Source organism: Mustela nigripes, chromosome 12, assembly GCF_022355385.1.
Source record: "Mustela nigripes isolate SB6536 chromosome 12, MUSNIG.SB6536, whole genome shotgun sequence".
NCBI lineage: Eukaryota > Metazoa > Chordata > Mammalia > Carnivora > Mustelidae > Mustela > Mustela nigripes.
The window spans coordinates 7,664,308-7,681,652 of NC_081568.1; the positions used below are offsets into that span (position 1 = coordinate 7,664,308).

The 17,345-nt window shown below is 48.6% G+C and overlaps 1 protein-coding gene across 10 annotated transcripts in view; it reads right to left on the reverse strand.

Moving 5' to 3' along the window:
- Positions 1-17,345, reverse strand: part of ATPSCKMT (ATP synthase c subunit lysine N-methyltransferase) — a 241,272-nt gene that overhangs the window by 133,695 nt on the left and 90,232 nt on the right. Inside the window, exons 5-6 of one of the 10 annotated variants that reach the window (XM_059416884.1) lie at positions 8,398-8,611; positions 6,815-7,206 (exon numbers count right to left, since the gene is read on the reverse strand). The exons of 8 other annotated variants lie outside the window; for them this stretch is intronic. In XM_059416884.1, the coding sequence (XP_059272867.1) occupies positions 7,121-7,206; positions 8,398-8,611 (300 nt within the window). In that variant the 3' untranslated portion in view covers positions 6,815-7,120. Of the gene's footprint in view, positions 1-6,814; positions 7,207-8,397; positions 8,612-17,345 lie in introns of those variants that run through there. One more of the 10 variants, XM_059416877.1, reaches the window with a different exon arrangement.

A 17,345-nucleotide genomic window follows, 5' to 3' on the forward strand; every position in this document is an offset into this window, starting at 1 on the left:
ACCTCCTGTGCACTTTCCAGAGAAGTAGCATCAATACAGTGCAGGGAGCACTCTGAAACCTTTTCCAGTTAGTTCTGATTTATAATACAACCGCTAGGCCTCCCATGGAACTCTCTGTGGTCTTCTGAATCTATAAACCAAAGAACAGACATTACCTCCAACCACAGGCATCATCTCGTCATCTGCGGTGAGCGTACCATGGACCATGGTCTGCATTTAAGAAGCCATTTAGACACAGTAAGTAGCCAGAGTACGCAGGAGGCACGGTGGGCTAACTCATTCGGAGGAACTGAACTCAGTGGAAATTAAAGCGATAGGGTATTTTGTGTCTGGATCCCCGACAAATGTAAAAAATTAGCATGGGGGTGCCCAGCTGGCTCAGTCTATAGAGCATGCGAGTCTTGATCTCAGGACCGTGAGTTCAGGCGCTGTGTTGGGCGCAGAGAATACCGTGTGTATGTGAATGAATGAATGAATGAATGATTAGCATGAAGAGTAGTATGTGGCCATTACACTTCTTTGAGCAAGCAGGCTATCATTTCCTTAGGACTCTGCACGTGTGAATTCCTACCTTACTAACAGATAATGGCTGCTAACGGAGATGCAGGTTTTCTTTTCTTTTTCTTTTTTTTTAAAGATTTTATTTATATAGGGGCCCCTGGGTGGCTCAGTGGGTTAAAGCCTCTGCCTTCGGCTCAGGTCATGATCCCAGGGTCCTGGGATTGAGCCCCACATCGGGCTCTCTGCTCAGCGGGGAGCCTGCTTCCCCTCCTCTCTGCCTGCCTCTCTGCCTACTTGTGATCTCTGTCAAATAAATAAATAAAAATCTTTTGAAAAAAAGATTTTTATTTATTTATTGTAGAGAGAGAGAGAGAAAACGAGCATGAGTAGGGGGAGGGGCACAGGGAGAGGGAGAGACTCCAAACCTGACACTGTGCTGAGCACAGAGACTGACCAATGTGGGGCTCAATGTCAGGACCCTGAGATCACGACCTGAGCTGCAATCCAGAGCCCAATCCTTCAGTGACAAAGCCAACCAGGTGCCCTGGTGCAGATCTTAATAAAGATCGTGACTTTGCACTGAGACTCTCCCTTAGAAGAGAGCCTCCCAAGTGGGTTTCCACGGCTCAGTTGCATCTGGCAAATAGGTTAAGGGTGGCTGTGGGGTTGGACACCCTCAGACCAGAATATCCAGAGCCCAGACCCCCACCAGAGGCACAGGCAGCTGTCTCCACTTACCCCGTTTAGGCTGTCATTTTCTGTACATGCCACAATGTGGAAAGAGCTAATGAAGTACAGTATAACATAAGCCAAGGAAATTACTTTGTCAATTTTATAGAAAACAGAAATGCTGCTAAGCAAATTGTCCAGCCTGAGACATTCTCAATGTGCATTCAGATTTCCTATTTTCCTCCTTGCAGTGGGTATGCTAATAAAACTCTCCTGCCTCAGACTGTCCAGGGCCCGGAGCTACAGTGAGAGACCTGCCCTTCATTCGAAAGACAATCTTCCCATCAACCCTCCCTGCTTCCAGGGACGAAATTCTTCCCTCGTTCAGGAAACTGTTTCCAGCTCCCTCCAAGCCTGGGTTTCCAATGGCAGATGTCCCTTGCCTACAGACCCCACTCCCGTTCGTGTGGACTGGTCCACAGTGGGCACCTAACCCAGGAGGGGCAGATCTGAGCCCAATCTCAGAGGGACAGACACAGGACGAGGGAGGCACGAGCTGTCAGAGGGGGCTCCTTCCCCTAGGATGACAGCAGCATGACAGATGGAGTCAGGGGTTCCAAGAGAAGCAAAAAAAAAAAAAAAAAAAAAAAAGGCTGCAGACAGTAGGCCCTTCAATGTAGAGAATAGCCCCCCGCCAACAGCAAGAGGCCCAGGCCCCAGGGCAGCACATTTAAGGAGGCACGCATGCCAGAGGTCTTTCCAATGCATGGTTGGCACTCCCGTGACCCTTGAGAGTTAAGTGCCTCCTTAAAGTTGTGCACTGCTGAACAGTCATCAGAAAAACACAAATCAAAACCGCAATGAGATGGGACCTCACACTGGTCAGAATGGCCAGAATCAAAAAGATAAGAAATAACAAGTGTTGATGAGGATGTGGAGAAAAGGGACCCCCTCCACGCACCGTGGGTGGAAGTGTAAACTGCGAAATCATCGTGCAAAGCAGTATGGAGTTTCCTCAAAAAATGAAACGTAGAATTCCCACATCATCCAGTAACTCCACTACAGGGTACTGACCCAAAGAAAGCAAAAGCACTCATTTGAAAAGCTATGGGCACCCCTATGTTCACTGCAGCATTAGTTCCAGTAGCCAAGATACAGAAGCAGCGCAAGTGTCCATCCACAGACAAATGAATGAAGGTGTGATATATATTTCTATATCGCCATAAAAAGAATGGAATCTGGCCATTTGCAACAGCATGGATGGATGGATATAGAGCGTATAACGCTAAGTGGCGTAAGGACAAATACCATACGATTTCGCTCACATGTAGAATTTAAGAAACAAAACAAAATGAAAAAGAGAAAGCAAAAGTCAGACTCTTAAATACAGAGAACGAACTGGTGATTGCCAGAGGGGAGGGGGGTGGGGGAGGGGTGAGATGAAGGGATTGAGAGTACATTATCCTGATGAGCCCTAAGAAATCTACAGGATTTCTGGGTCACTAGACAGCACACACGAAACGAAGGTATCACTGTATGCTAAATATACTTCAATAAAAAAGTTGTTTTAATTTAAAATGTGGGTATCTATGTACATTGCTGGTGGGAAAATACAATGGGGCAGATACTATGGAAAAAGTTAAACATAAAATTATCATATGGGGAGCCTGGGTGACTCAGTGGGTCAAGACTCTGCCTTCGGCTCAGGTCATGGTCTCAGAGTCCTGGGATCGAGCCCCGCATCAGGCTCTCTGCTCAGCAGGAAGCCTGCTTCCCCCTTTCTCTCTGCCTGCCTCTCTGCCTACTTGTGATCTCTGTCTGTCAAATAAATAAATAAAATCTTTTAAAAAAATTTTTTCAGAAAGGACAAATACCCAGCTTTTGTAGCAACATGGACGGGACTGGAGGAGATTTTGCTGAGTAAAAAAAGTCAAGCAGAGAGAGTCAATCATCAGATGGTTTCACTTATTTGTGGAGCATAACAAATAGCACGGAGGACAAGGGGAGATGGAGAGGAGAAGGGAGTTGGGGGAAATTGGAAGGGGAGGTGAACCATGAGAGACTATGGACTCTGAAAAACAATCTGAGGGGTTTGAAGAGGTGGGGGTGGGAAGTTGGGGTACCAGGTGGTGGGTATTATAGAAGGCACGGATTGCATGGAGCACTGGGTGTGGTACATAAACAATGAATTCTGTTATACTGAAAAGAAATAAAAAATAAATTTAAAAAAATTTTTTTAATTTTTTTAAAAATAAATAAAATTATCATATGACCCAGCAATTCCATTCCTAGGGATATAACCCCCAAATGGAAAACTGGTACTCAAATAAATCCATGTACATACACGCATGTTCACGGTACCACTACTCACGACAGCCAGAGGCAGACGAAGGCTCAAATGTCCAGCAGCAGATGGACAGAGACGCGAACCACGGCACAGTCATGCTGTGGAGAGTATCGGCGTCCGTGGGAATGACGTGCTGACATGTTACAACACGGATGAACGTCCAAACGTTACAGTGAATGGAAGAAGCCTAAACCAAGAGGTTGTATGATTCCCTTCATACAAAACGTCCAGAACAGGTAAATCCGCAGACAAGGAAAGCAGATCGGTGGGTGCTCGGGAGTGTGGGAGGGGTAACAGGAGCCACAGCTTCATGCAGAGGTTTCCTTTGGGGGAACTGAAAATGTTTTGGAACAAGATGGAGGAGGTTGTTGCACAACATTGTAAATATACTAAATTGTTCCTTTTAAAATGGTCGATTTCATTATGTGAACTTCGTGTCAACTTTAAAAAGAAAAAAGAAAAGAATTGCAAAAAAAAAAAAAAAAAAAAAAAAAAAAACAAGGAAATTTCATGAGGCTCCTGGCCCTGAGCATACTATACTACCCATCAAATTGTGATTGACCCGCGAGCAGGACCCAGCCCTACGGATCTTAAGTCCCTCCTCCACACCTTGACACCTTCCTACGGAAGCTCTACAGAGCTCGATTTCTGCAGTAATCACAGCGTGCGTGCATCCTGCCGTTCCCACGCTCCTAATCACGTCCACGAGGCTACTAGATATAGGAAATCTGTCCTCAAGAGCTAGGAAGGAAATGCAAGGGAATAACAAGCCAGAACGCTTACTTCCACACAGAGAACATCATGTGTGAGTTTATAACAACATCAACAGAAACAGCAAAACCTACTCACATCAAATACTGAGACAGAGTGGAAAGTAAAGAGTCAGAAGTTCGCAGCACAAAGCTGATGCCAGACTGGCGTGATCCTGGGAAACAACCATTTGTCGTTTCTGGATCGTTCGTATTTCCAACCCACTTTACAATCATTTATGTGTCATTTGAAACTGGGCACGATCGTGGGTGATTTGGTGTTTTGGGGTGGAAGACGAAGGCACAGAATGGCCATCGGCGCTTACTGAAGTGACGGATCAAGAATTAGGCCTCAGGGCCATGGGCTGCAAGAGCCTGGGCCCCGCTGGCCTTTCACCAGCAAGGGGTGTCTTGGTGGTGAAGCTTTCAGCAGCCGGCAGAGTCGGTCCCAGCACAGAACCCAGGAGAGGAAGCTGTCCAGATGGATTTCTCTTTTTCCCTATCTGCAGGCTCCCCCCTCATCTGCTCCATCCTGCAAACTCCTATGAAGATGACAGTTCTTAGATACCTCTGCCAGCATGTCCTACAACGGCCGCCCAGGCTCTCCACCCCCCAAACTGTCCTGGTGTGATCTCCCCTCCTCCCGACACCGAGAACACCCAGCCAGCTCACCCCGACACCCCATGCTTTACTTTGTGCACTTTGTACACCTCTAAGCATCCAAACCTGCCTCATCCTCATCCTGAAAGGAGGGAGCCCCCTCAGCACCAGACACGGAGTTAAGAACATCACGAAGTACTTGAGTATGCTTTCTCTCATGGGACTCAGAGAGACCGGGAGAGACTCTGCTCCAGCGAGCCCTCAGACGACAGAAGGTCATGAAGAGCCGCCATCTCTGAAATAAGCCTGACAGCCCACAGCTTCCAACCCCAAACTAGCCTGTGTTCAGCTTCTTAACTCACTGGTGAGCACCAACTCGGCCAAGCTGAGAGACCCCGGGCCACCGGAGAAGATAAAGAACTTTCTGGTCTTTCAAATGGCCCCAAAGAGTTACACCTCTTCTTCTCAGAGGGTGTGGTATCTTCTAGGGCTGCCAAAACAAATTGCCAAACGACATGCTCAAAGTAACAGAAACTTTTTTTTCTCAGGCTCCTGGAGGCCAGAAGTGCAAGGTTAAGGTGTCGGCAGGGTCATCAGCCCCCTAGAGGCTCTGGAAAGAAGCCCTTTTTTTGTCCCTTCCAGCATCTGTTGGGTGGCCAAGCAAGCCCTAGCGTTCCTTGGCTTACAGGTGCAACCCCTCCAACCTCTGCTTCTGTCACCACGTGGCCCTTCTGCATCTGTGTCCCTGTTCTCTCCTCTTATCAGGACTCCAGCTGTTGGGTGAGAGCCCACCCCACTCTGGTATGACCTCATTGCTAGGAAATATGTTTTTAAACACTCTTCCCAAACAAGGTCACCTTCTGAGGCTCCAGGCAGAGAGGACGTTGGGGGACACTATTTAACCCAGGACAGAGGGGACAGTGAGGGGTAGGAAAGAAAAGAGTTGGAACTGGGATTGAAGGAAGGGCTGAGCCGGGTTTCTATAACTTCATTTCCTGAGCTGGTCAGAGCCCCCGAGAAGCGCTCCCCGAAACCCCGTGTGACATCCTGGCCTTTGCCGGACTTTTCCTCCGTCCCTTGCTGTCCATGGATGAGCGGCTGCCTGAGCTCGCTGGTTCCTCCTCCATCCTGAAGGAATTCCCCAGCCTCTGCCTGCCTCACCTAAGTGTTTGGTTTGCAGAGATGGGTATTAAGTCGGATTTTCTCCCGCTTCATTGCATGATGATTTGGAGCTACTGGGATTTTCAATTTGAAAGAAAATATTTTGATACAGCAATGCCCACAGGACAGCTCTAGGAAGACGCAGTAAAGGACCCTTGAAGCGTCTGGCGAGCTGTGGAATGCGAGTCTATGTACAGACATAACACTTAAAGCCCACTTGTTGGCTTGCTAGTTGGCCCAAAGGGAGATGCAGTTACATGGGAGAGTTTGGGTCAGAATTTTTATTAAAATAAAAGGCTCCAAAAGAGAGAAGGCTTCCAATACCCGTACTGCATCCCACAGACTCAGTGTGGCTCATTTTAATGCAAAATGTACTAAACTATTCAGTTGATGATTTTTTTATAGTAGCACAGACAAAGACATAGCATTAAAAAACACAATTTATTTTTAACAGACTCTTCCTGGGGCAGCTGGGTGGCTCCGTTGCTTAAGCAGCCAACCCTTGATCTTGGCTCAGATCATGATACCAGAGTCATGAGATCAAGCCCTGAATCAGGATCCACACTCAGAGGGGCGTCTGTTTAAGAATCCTCTCTCTCTCTCTCTCTCTCTCTCTCTCTCTCGCCCCCTCTGCCCCTCCCCACTCATGCTCTCTGCCCCCCACCAAATAAATAATTTTTTTAAGAGAATCTTCCTCATGATGGGTTTGTCCCATGGTCCCTCATGGTTGAATTCAGGTTACTCCACTCCAGGACCCAAAAATGCTGTGAGTGATGCTCCGTCCTCCTCAGGACATGATACCCGGAAGACTGTGACATCCGATCTGCTCCTCATTGGTGATGCTGATTTTCACCGCCTGGCCAAAGCCATGTCCAATTTCTCCTTTGCACACTTGCTCTTTGCCCCCCTGTAATCTCGAGCGGTCTGTAGGGTGACACTGTGAGACCACACGGACACCTTGTTCTTCAAAGCTGCCCCCTCGGGTGATGCCTTGTACCTGCACTGATCTTTAATGGCCAGAAGAGAATTTTCCAACTCCAGCGTGCCCTCCACATGGGCAATTATCTTGTGGGCAAGTGGAAGAGGCGTTTCATTACAGCTGGACAGGGAGAGCTGGACACGGGGTCAAGACGGATACCGCGCCTCCACTCAACAGCCCAACAGCATGGCTGCCCTCACCTGGAGAAAAATGGCACCGATCACTGCTGAGTGCCCCACCTGTAACAGCGGAGGGCAGTGCTGAGCTTCCTGGACAGAACCATCCCTGGGGCGTGGTGGGGGGGTGGCTCCCAGCTGGCTCCCTGCTGGCAGGCTGGGGACCTGGGACTCCTCCTTTTATGGAGGGGACAATGCCTCGTCCTCAGAGGGCACCACAGAGTCTGAGTATGAATTTCTTCCTCTGCCCTCAGCGCTTCTGTGAGCTTCACCAGTCACGGACTTACAGGGCCTTCTGCCCCAGAAGGCCCGACCCGGCACCTGGTCTCCCACAAAACATCAGCCGAGGGACATTTTCAATAAGGGAAGTGATTTGATGGTCTCGTGCCTATAGCATTCCCTGAGTCTGGCACATGCCCGCTGCCCAGAAGCAGTTGGCATGACTCAGTGACGGAAGGGTTCCCTGAAAGCCCGATGACAGCCCCAGCCGGAAGCAAACCTCTGTAAGGCTGTCAGTCTGCCTTGGAGCTGGAGGATTCAGCCAGTGATCAACGAACTCGTGGTGTGACCTTCCCCCACAGCCAGGAGCACAGGCCCAGGGAACAGGGAGGGGAGGTAGCAGCGGCCCCTCTGACCATGCTAGCTGGTGACACACTGGACGTGGAGCTTCCCAGGCCCATGACCTCCACTTATGATCACAACCATGACCGAAGCAGGAAACAGTCATGGATCAACGGGAAGCTGAGCCCCCCCCGCACCATGAGTCTTTTTTGGCCTCCTCATGAGGAGGAGGAGTGGGAAATGAGGGGTGGCTTCAAGAAGGACTTTGAAGCCTGGAAGATTTGTTGGCGTATCTCTTCTTTCTCCCTTGCCTCACATTCCTAGTCAGCATGAAACCACAGACCTTGTACTTTCAAGAGAACTGAGTGACTCCAAGATCTCACAGCCTGCACGAATGAGGGGGTGGGTCACCTCCCCAGGGAAGAGCCATCCAGGGCAGGGCTGGCTCATGGCAGTGGGCATCAGAGACTGGGCGGCGGGAAAAGCAGCCTCTCCAGGCGCCCTGAGCGGCTGCTAAGTTGTGGGGTGACAGCAGCTGCGTTTACTGTCCTAGTTCTTTATGACTGGCCCCATTTCTATTTTGCTTATATGAAGCATCCAGGCCTGGCTACCAATGTAGGCTTCCCACGGAAATGCGGAGCAAATGAACATCACCTTGCATGAGAACAGCTGGTGGGACTTCGCACGTTGCCTCTGCTGGGGAGGGGAGGACAGAGTGGATGCTGGGCCCAGATCCTTCCATTTGCTCTTCTGGGTCTGTCTCCCCACGTGTGCACCTTGATCTCTGCCCCAGGACGCTGGACTGATGAAACTCTAGGACAGATCCCCAGAGAAGTCTGGCTTCCGGTTGGGTGCAGCCGGTGAGAACCTCAGCAGGAGAAGGAGGAATAGGACAGTGAATCAGGTGCTTCGTCTCTGGTTCCTCACCGGAGACACCCTGGACTGGTAAGGCTTCCATAGAACATCACAGAATGTTCCTCTCAAGGTGGCTTGCTTCAACTGTAATCCCTCCTTCTGGGTTTCAGTAACCTCTGCCTTCCTCCTCCCGGAATGGCCATTTTTCCACTGTTGCTAGCCTTGGTCCCTCTGTTATGCCATAGTTTCCCCGAAACCCGCTATGCCTTTGTAACAAGTTCCTTATAAATAAAACCTCCTTGATTTATCCTAACAGAGCATGCCATCTGTTACCCCTGGGCCTCTAACCAGTACACAGAGCTTAAATATCATCCCCAGCATCGTGGGTGCAAATAGGGACAGGCCAGGACTCGAGACCGAGCTCCTGCAGCCGAGCAAGAAACCGGATGGTTCCCGCTCCAAACCCGCCCCCTTCCAGGGGACAGTCCCCTACAGCCACCGCTGCCGCCTCTAGTGCCACGACCCCCATGACCAGGCTTCTCTCTGGCTGCTGGAGAGCTCACCCAGAGCACACGAGAAGGGAGGAGGTACCCAGGGGACCTTCCCAATATGACACCCCCATTATGGGACTGGGAACAGGAGACACATGCCCTATGTCTCTCCCTGTCCCCCACTCCCTGGCCACAAGGGGAAACAACACCTGGCCTCCCACAGAAGCCCTGTGGGACTCCCCTGCAGCGGCCTACGGGGGGTCCTGCTCACTAGCACACCCCTCACCAGCTTCCCGCTCCCCACCTCCCGTCACTATGCCACTCACAAATCACCACCCGCGGAGCCGTGGAAACAGTTTCCACTACACGACTATTGGAATGGCACAAATCAGGACCGCGGAGGATGCCAGACACTGGCGAGGACACGGAGCGACGAGGACTCTCCTTCGTCGCCGGCGGGGATGCCCAATGGGACAGCAGCTTTGAAAGACGGCTGGGCAATTTCTTATAAAATTAAACATACTCTTGCCATGAGATCCAGTCAGCACGCCCCTTGGTATTCACCCAAAGAAACTGAAAACTGACATCCAGGCAAAGACCTGCATCTGGATGTTTCTAGCAGCTCGGAGGCAATCACGGAGGTCCACCAGGGCCCTGAGGAAGGACACAGATTCACCCCTCAACGGAGGCGCAGGGGCAGCGGGAGCGGCTGCGGGGGCCTGTCGCCGGGGACCACCGTCTGCCCTGAGACGCCCTCGCACTTCCTGTCGCCTCTCGGCCGCCCTTTCAGGTCCTGGGAAACCTCAAAATCAAAGGACTTGATTCTACAACGTAACTCATCGTTCCCTTTGATCCTCCTGGCCCTGCCCGGGGAAACCTTCCCTTTCCCACCAGAATGTTTTCCGCAACGGCCAGCGCTACTTTGCAGCAAGCAGGTGTGTCCCGATCGGGGTATTACCACGAACTACTCAGCCAAAAGCGTATCTTCCGTGAGATGGATAGGGACCACTTGGGCACAGAGAATCTGTTTCGTCATGACTTAGGGAAGCCACATTCACAAAGCTGTATGAATACTTTCCCTGTAATGGGGGGGGGGGGGAATATTTAGTAAGTGACCAGATAAATAAATGAATGAATCAAACATGGACTATCAGCCAAGATGTGGAAATAATCTCATTACTTGGAACTGAGTGTTTTAATGTTATTCATTAAAATAGATTCTGTCTGTATTGGTGATATATGTGTGCTTAAAATTCATGGAGAAAATGAGCATTTTAATTACAAAATGCTGAAATCATTAATAATTCAAAGATCATTATTCAGCATCCCTTTCGAAGTAACCAAGCCCTTCTAGACAAATCAAACTAGCGCAAGGGCAGGGCCAAAGGTAACTGGGGACAGAGGGAGGGAGGGGAGAGCCAGTCCCCCCACCTGTGGACACAGATGATTTCAATCCGGCCGGCAAAATGCATGAGGCCCCCGGGGATACCGCGGGAGAAAGAAGGACCCGGAGTCGCATGGGAACCATGACTCCCCTGGGATCACAGCCTCTGCTGAGAGACCACAGCCTTGCCCACCCTCTCCACCCCTGCTCTGTCAGCCCCCCCGACCTGCCCCAGGCCAGCCTGCATCCTCCACTCAGACTCCTTCGTGTCCCCTGGCCTCCACCTCCAGGAAGGCACCTGCCCTCAATTCCCACCCACTAAAGGGTCCCACCTCTAGGACCCAGTCAAACGCCAAAGGGCCCCCCTCGCCCAGCCCAGGATCGACGGCCCCTCCCCTGGGCCGCCAGCTCTCTGCACTGTCTCAGCTCCATTCTCTCGTCTCCAAAGAGGCACGAAGATCCCCCATTCAGGATGCGCTGCCGATGCGTTCTCTCCTTGCCAACTCCATGTTACCCACTCAGCAGCCCCCTGAGGCACCGCAGCAGCGACTGTCCTCATGTCACAGAACGGAGCCCCGGGAAAGAGGGACTTGCTCAAGGCCACACGGCCTGTGTTTGAAACACAGATGAACGCTAGCGGCCTGCCAGTCCGTGTGACAACCAGTCACAAAGTCACCTTGCGGGGGCGGGGTTCCCACGCCAGGGAGGAGGGTTCGCGTTCAGGCTCTGGTGGCGAGTTACGGTCGTATCTGCCCATCGCAGACAGAGGCAAATTCTACTTCCTTCGAGAGCATCCAACAATGCAATGACATGGAAGACCACGGTTCATTCTGTTGTGTCCCCAAGATTTATGAGGGAAGGCGAGGTACTTACAACAGTTGTCAAGTATGTACAAGAGGTTAGTTACACTTAACTTGTACCAAAACAATAAGGTTTCCAAACTGGCTTGACTTCTTTAAGATAACTAGTTAAGCATTCATCGATTGTACAAACACTTTGGGAAAAAAACTGACGCTCCATCTGTCCCTTCAACGTTAGAGTCACATTTCAAGTGAGAATGCCAGAAAGTGATGTTACACAGGAAGCTTCTGAGCAGGACACATGGAAATGCTTCCCGGGACCACACGACTTAGCCGCCCAGCACAAGCCATGTCCCCCGTGAAACTCTGGCAACCGCGCACTTGACACGGAATCTCCTCAGCTGTTGAAAAGAGTATTTTCAGTGGATTTTGATCCCATATGTTTTAAGTTGCGTAACTGGCGGGTGGGATTTTGAAAAAATGAGTTGCATCAAAGTCATGAACCCAATTTCTGGAATTTTCTGTAAAATGGGATTTTTATGAATCTTTACCAAACTCATCCATTAACATCTTCAACATGACATTTCCTTCTTCATATGATTGAGTGATTTTTTTTAAAAGGGGGGGTTCTTTGAGTAAACATGAAATAGATTAACAAAACTGGCTGGCTTAGTCTGCAGAGCGCGCAGCTCTTAATCTCGGGGTTGTGAGTTCAAGCCCTATGCTGGGCGTGGAGATTACTTAAAAATAGATAAAAATTTAAAAAATAAAATAAAAATAAAATTTTTAAATAAACAAATAAGTAAATACAAATACATGAAGATTGAATTTGAAAAAGTTCTTGACAAATTTGCAGCAGTTAAGACTCTCAGCAACTTATTTTCTGTCAAATAAGTGAGTTTTAAGCACACAGGCTTCCACCGTGTCCAACTTCTTGTTAACAGACCCGCGAGGAGCTGCTGCCTCCTGCTTTCTCTCAGCATGAAGGGGAAGCCAAGGCCTTCCAGAATCTTCCCTCTGGCAGCTCGTTTGTTGCTTTCCACCTAACTTCCTCTCTTTCTCTTCTGTCACAGGGCTCACCTTCTCCACCACACGCACACACACACACCCCAGAGGCTACACTTGCTTGGAGTATTTTTTAATAAAACTTTCAGAGTTCCTGTAGAGTAAATTGGCAATTTCCTTTTGAACCAAAATCCATGATATATCATGAACATGCCCCCAGCGGCCAGCAATAGGAATTCTTTCCAGTATTACCCAAAAATCAATCCAACCTTCCCTGACTTATGTATTATCAGGGATAGGCACCTACAGACTCAGAGGATGTGGCCCAAAGTAGACATTCCTTTATTCCTTTGTTTCAGGCCTGACTTCGAGTTCATCCCTTAGGCAGACTCCTGGTGCCAGGATAGAGCCCAGTGCCTTAGGTTCAGTCCTCGACGGATCCGTGCACAGCGGCCCATGGCACAACCCAGTGCCAGCAGCCACCTGCAGAGAGAGTGCGACGTGGTCCCCCCCAGGCTCCTAGCCGACCCTGGGATAAGCTGCAGCTGAGACAGCAGAACATCACGAAGCTGGCTGGAAAGACCTGCCACAATTCACTCAAAATCATAGAAGTAACTTGTAATCTGAAGGGTCCATCCTGGGGTGGGGTGAATTGCATCCTTCATGTTCATTTCATGTTCAAATCCCAGACCCTGCCCCTCCCCACTCCCGCCAATGCAATCTGACTTGAAAATAAGGTCCTTATAGGTGAATAAGTGAAGATGAGGTCATTAGGGCGGGCCCTAATCCAGCAGGACTGGGTCCTTATGGAAGGGGAAATCTGGACACAGACATAGATATGCACAGAGGGAAGACGATGTGAGGAAGGCCAGTGATGACAAGGGCAGAGGTCAGCATGGTGCAGCTGCAAGCCAAGGGACACCAGGCATTGCTGGCCACCAGCAGGAGCTGGAAGAGACAAGGAGGGATGCTCCCGGAGTCTCAGCAGGTGCACGAACCTGCCAACACAGGGATCTTGGACTTCCAGGCTCTAGAACCATGAGACAGTAACCTCCTATTGCTGAAGCCACACACCCTCCCAGCCTACAGTACTTTGTTATGAAAACCCTGGGAAATTAACACACAGAAATCAAAGCAGAAAATGTAAACTCTCCATTACTCAGTTAGTCATTGCTAGGTACTTTCTTTTTTTTTTTTTTTAAGATTTTATTTGTTTGTCTATTTATTTATTTATTTGTCGGGGCGGTGTGGGGGAGAACACAAGCAGACAGAACAGCAGGCAGAGGTAGAGAGAGAAGCAGTCTCCCCACTGAGCAAGGAGCCTGATGCGGGACTCGATTCTAGGACCCTGGGATCATGACCTGAGCCGAAGGCAGTGACTTAACCAACTGAGCCACCCAGGTGTCCCCATTGCTAGGTACTTTCTATTCATCAAGGAGACTGTCCTAAGCCACAAGATATATAATGCACAAGAAGACAAAAAACATGTTGGTGACAACTGCCATACAGAGAATGGAGAGTCGTAGAATTACTGTGGAGAGTGCCCAACAGCTAGCCTGGGCGGCCAGGGTGCCACCAACTTATTCTGTGGTTCCCAAGAGCATCACAGCGAACGAAGCAAAACGCAGCCACCTGCCTGTCACTCTGCCCTGATAAGGACAGCAACCAGGCCTGCCATTATGAACTGAATGTGTGTCCCCACCTAAGATGCATTATGTTGAAGCCCTGACCCCAGTGTGGCTGTCTTTGGAGAGGGGCCCTCTAAGGAAGTAATGAAGGTTAAACAAGGTCATCAGGGTGGGGCCTTGATCCAATGGGATTAGTGTCCATACTGGAGAAGACTGCAGAGTTTACTTGCTCTCTGTCCCCAAGCACGTTCATAGAAGAAAGTCACGTGAGGGCACAGCGAGATGGACGTCTGCAAGCCAAGAACTGAGACCTCACAAGGAACCGAATTCACCGGACTTCCAGCCTCCAGAGCTGTGAGAACATTTCTGTTGTTCAAGCCATCCACTCAGAAGTCTGTTGTCATGACCGTCCAAGGAGACCACACACGTGTCCATCTGAAACTCTTCCAGGCAGGCCCTCAGTGTGACCAGAGCAGCATCTCTATCCAGAAACTATTTCTTCAGCTAGGTGCACCCAGAATCTAAAGTAGTGTGTGGGAGAGGGGGAGTCAAAATGCAGATTCCCTGAGCCCCCACCCCCTGAAAGGCTCTGATTCCACAGGTCTGGATGGCATCTGGTCTGTTCATGGTCAACCAGTCCCCTACTCAGCTGATTCTCTAGATTTCTTTTTTTTTTATTCATGTATTTGACAGCAAGAGAGAGACAGAGACAGAGACCACAAGCAGGAGGAGCGGCAGAGGGAGAGGAAGAAACAGGTTCCCCGCTGAGCAAGGAGCCTGATGCGGGGCTCCATCCCAGGACCCCAAGATCATAACCTGAGCCAAAGGCAGACGCTTCACTGACTTAGCCACCCAGGTGCCCCCTAAACAGACAATTCTGATGAAGGGATCTCTCCAGCACTCTTCAGCCAATGGCAGGAGTAAGAAAAAGGAACCCAGGAAGGAACTCCATGGAATGTGAGCTTCTCTGCCCCCAACCGGCATGTGGTCTCCTTGCCCCTGCCCCCACTCTGCCCAAGAAGCCAAGGTAAGATGGGTCACCGCCGGTGATTTACCCCAGGAGATCGCCAAGGAAGAGAGCATCTTCTGTTTTTCCTCCCACCATCCCAAGCAGGAAGCTTGCACACTGTGATCGCAAGAAGGCTGCTGCACCTCCCGGCATCTTGTCTGTATTCCAAGCAGGAAGAAGTGGCTTTGTCTTCTTATCTGCTGAGGAATGCCCTCCCACCGGAATTCTGCCTGTTGCTTTGAGTGCGTGACCTCCATCACATGGCTGGCCTGAGTTGCAAAGGACACTGGGACATCAAGTATCTTTATGTAAGGTTAGTGCCCACCCAAATGAATTTCAGTTTTTAGAGTAAAGAAGGAACGACATTTCTTTATACCACACGCAAAAATAGACTCAAAATGGATGAACAACCTAGGCGTGAGACAGAAATCCATCAAAATCCTTTAAGAGAACACAGGCAGCAACCTCTTTGACCTCAGCCACAGAGACTTCTTCCTAGAAACATCGCCAAAGTCAAGGGAAACAAAAGCAAAAATGAACTATCAGGACTTCATCAAGATAAAAACTTGTGCACAACAAAGGAGACAGTCAAGAAAACCAAAAGACAACCTCCTGAATGGGAGAAGATATTTGCAAATGACATATCAGATAAAGGGCTAGTATCCAAAAACCTATAAAGAACTTACCAAACTGAACATCCAAAGAACAAATAACCTAATCAAGAAATGGGCAGAAGACATGAGCAGATATTTCTGCAAAGAAGACATCGAACTGATCAACAGACACATGAAAAAGTGCTCCACGTCACTCGGCATCAGGGAAATACAAATCAAAACCACAATGAGATACCACCTCACACCAGTCAGAATGGCTAAAATTACAAGTGAGGAAATGAGAGATGTTGGCGAGGCTATGGATAAAGAACCCTCCTACACTGTTGGTGGGAATGCAAGCAAGTGTGGCCACTCTGGAAAACAGCATGGAGGTTCCTTGAAGAGTTGAAAATAGAGCTACTCTACGACCCAGAAATCGCACTACTGGGTATTTACCCTAAAGATACAAATGCAGTGATCTGAAGGGGCCCGTGCACCTGAATATTTACAGCAGCAATGTCCACAATAGCCAAACTATGGAAAGAACCTAGATGTCCACCAGCAGATGAATGGATAAAGAATATGTGGTGTATATATATATATACAATACAATATTGTGCAGCCATCAAAAAAATGAAATCTTGTCATTTGCAATGACATGGATAGAACCAGAGGGTATTATGCTGAGCTAAATAAGCCAATCAAAGAAAGATGATTATCATATAATCTCACTGGTATGTGGAATTTGAGAAACAAGACAGAAGATCATGGGAGAAGAGAGGAAGAAATGAAATGGAATGAAACCAGAGACAGAGACAAACCATAAGAGACTCTTAATCTGAGGAAACAAACTGAGGGTTGTGGAGTACGGGAGGTGGGGGGAGGCATGGGGTGGCTGGGTGATGGACGTTGGGGAGGGTATGCGCTGTGGTATGGGTAAGAGCATGGTGAATTGTGTAAGACTGATGAATCACAGACCTGTATCCCTGAAGCAAATAATACATTATGTGTTAATTTAAAAAAACATAAAGTAAAAAAAAAAAAGAAGGAAGGACAGTAGCTATAGCCCCTGGCATGGTGGCCACAGGTCCACTCCCAGGTACATAACAGATTTCATTGTTATTACAAATGGGATTATTTTTTCCTATTATAATTTCTAATAAGTTATTGTTAGCACGAGGAAAATTACTGATCTTTGTATGTTCGACTTACGTTCAGCATTCCTACTAACATATTGACTCTAATTATTTATCAGGTGATTCACCGGTATTTTGAATTTAACAATTATAACATCTGACCATTGTTGCTTCCTTTCCAATTTGTATTTCTTTTCCTGAAATTCGGCTAAGATATATAACAGAGCAGCAGTGACTTGACTTTAATCTTGTTTTCTCATTAAAAATGATGGCTCCTCCAGTTGTTGGGTGTATCTTTTTTATCAGTTCGGAGGGTTCCCTTTGATCCACTTTCTGGGTGTTTATACGCTGGGTGAGGTGGGGGCAGGTAGCATCTATCGTGAAAATCATGGATTTTTTTTTCTTCATTTAAGACAGGCACACTTGTAACTGTTCTTTTCTGAACCAACCCTACTGGCTCAAGATGTATTAGTCCATTAATAAACTGTAGGATTCAATTTGCTAATATTTTCATTATGGTTTTTGCATGGATATTCACACGTGTAATGAATCCCTGGTTTTTTCCTTCTTCTCTCCTTGCGGAGTTCCATAATAGGGTTTTTACTAACTTCATAAAGTGGTCTGGTTCATTTTTCCTATTTTTCTTCTCTCTGGAACCGTTTCACCAGATCTGGATTACTCGTTCCTTAAATTACTTTGTA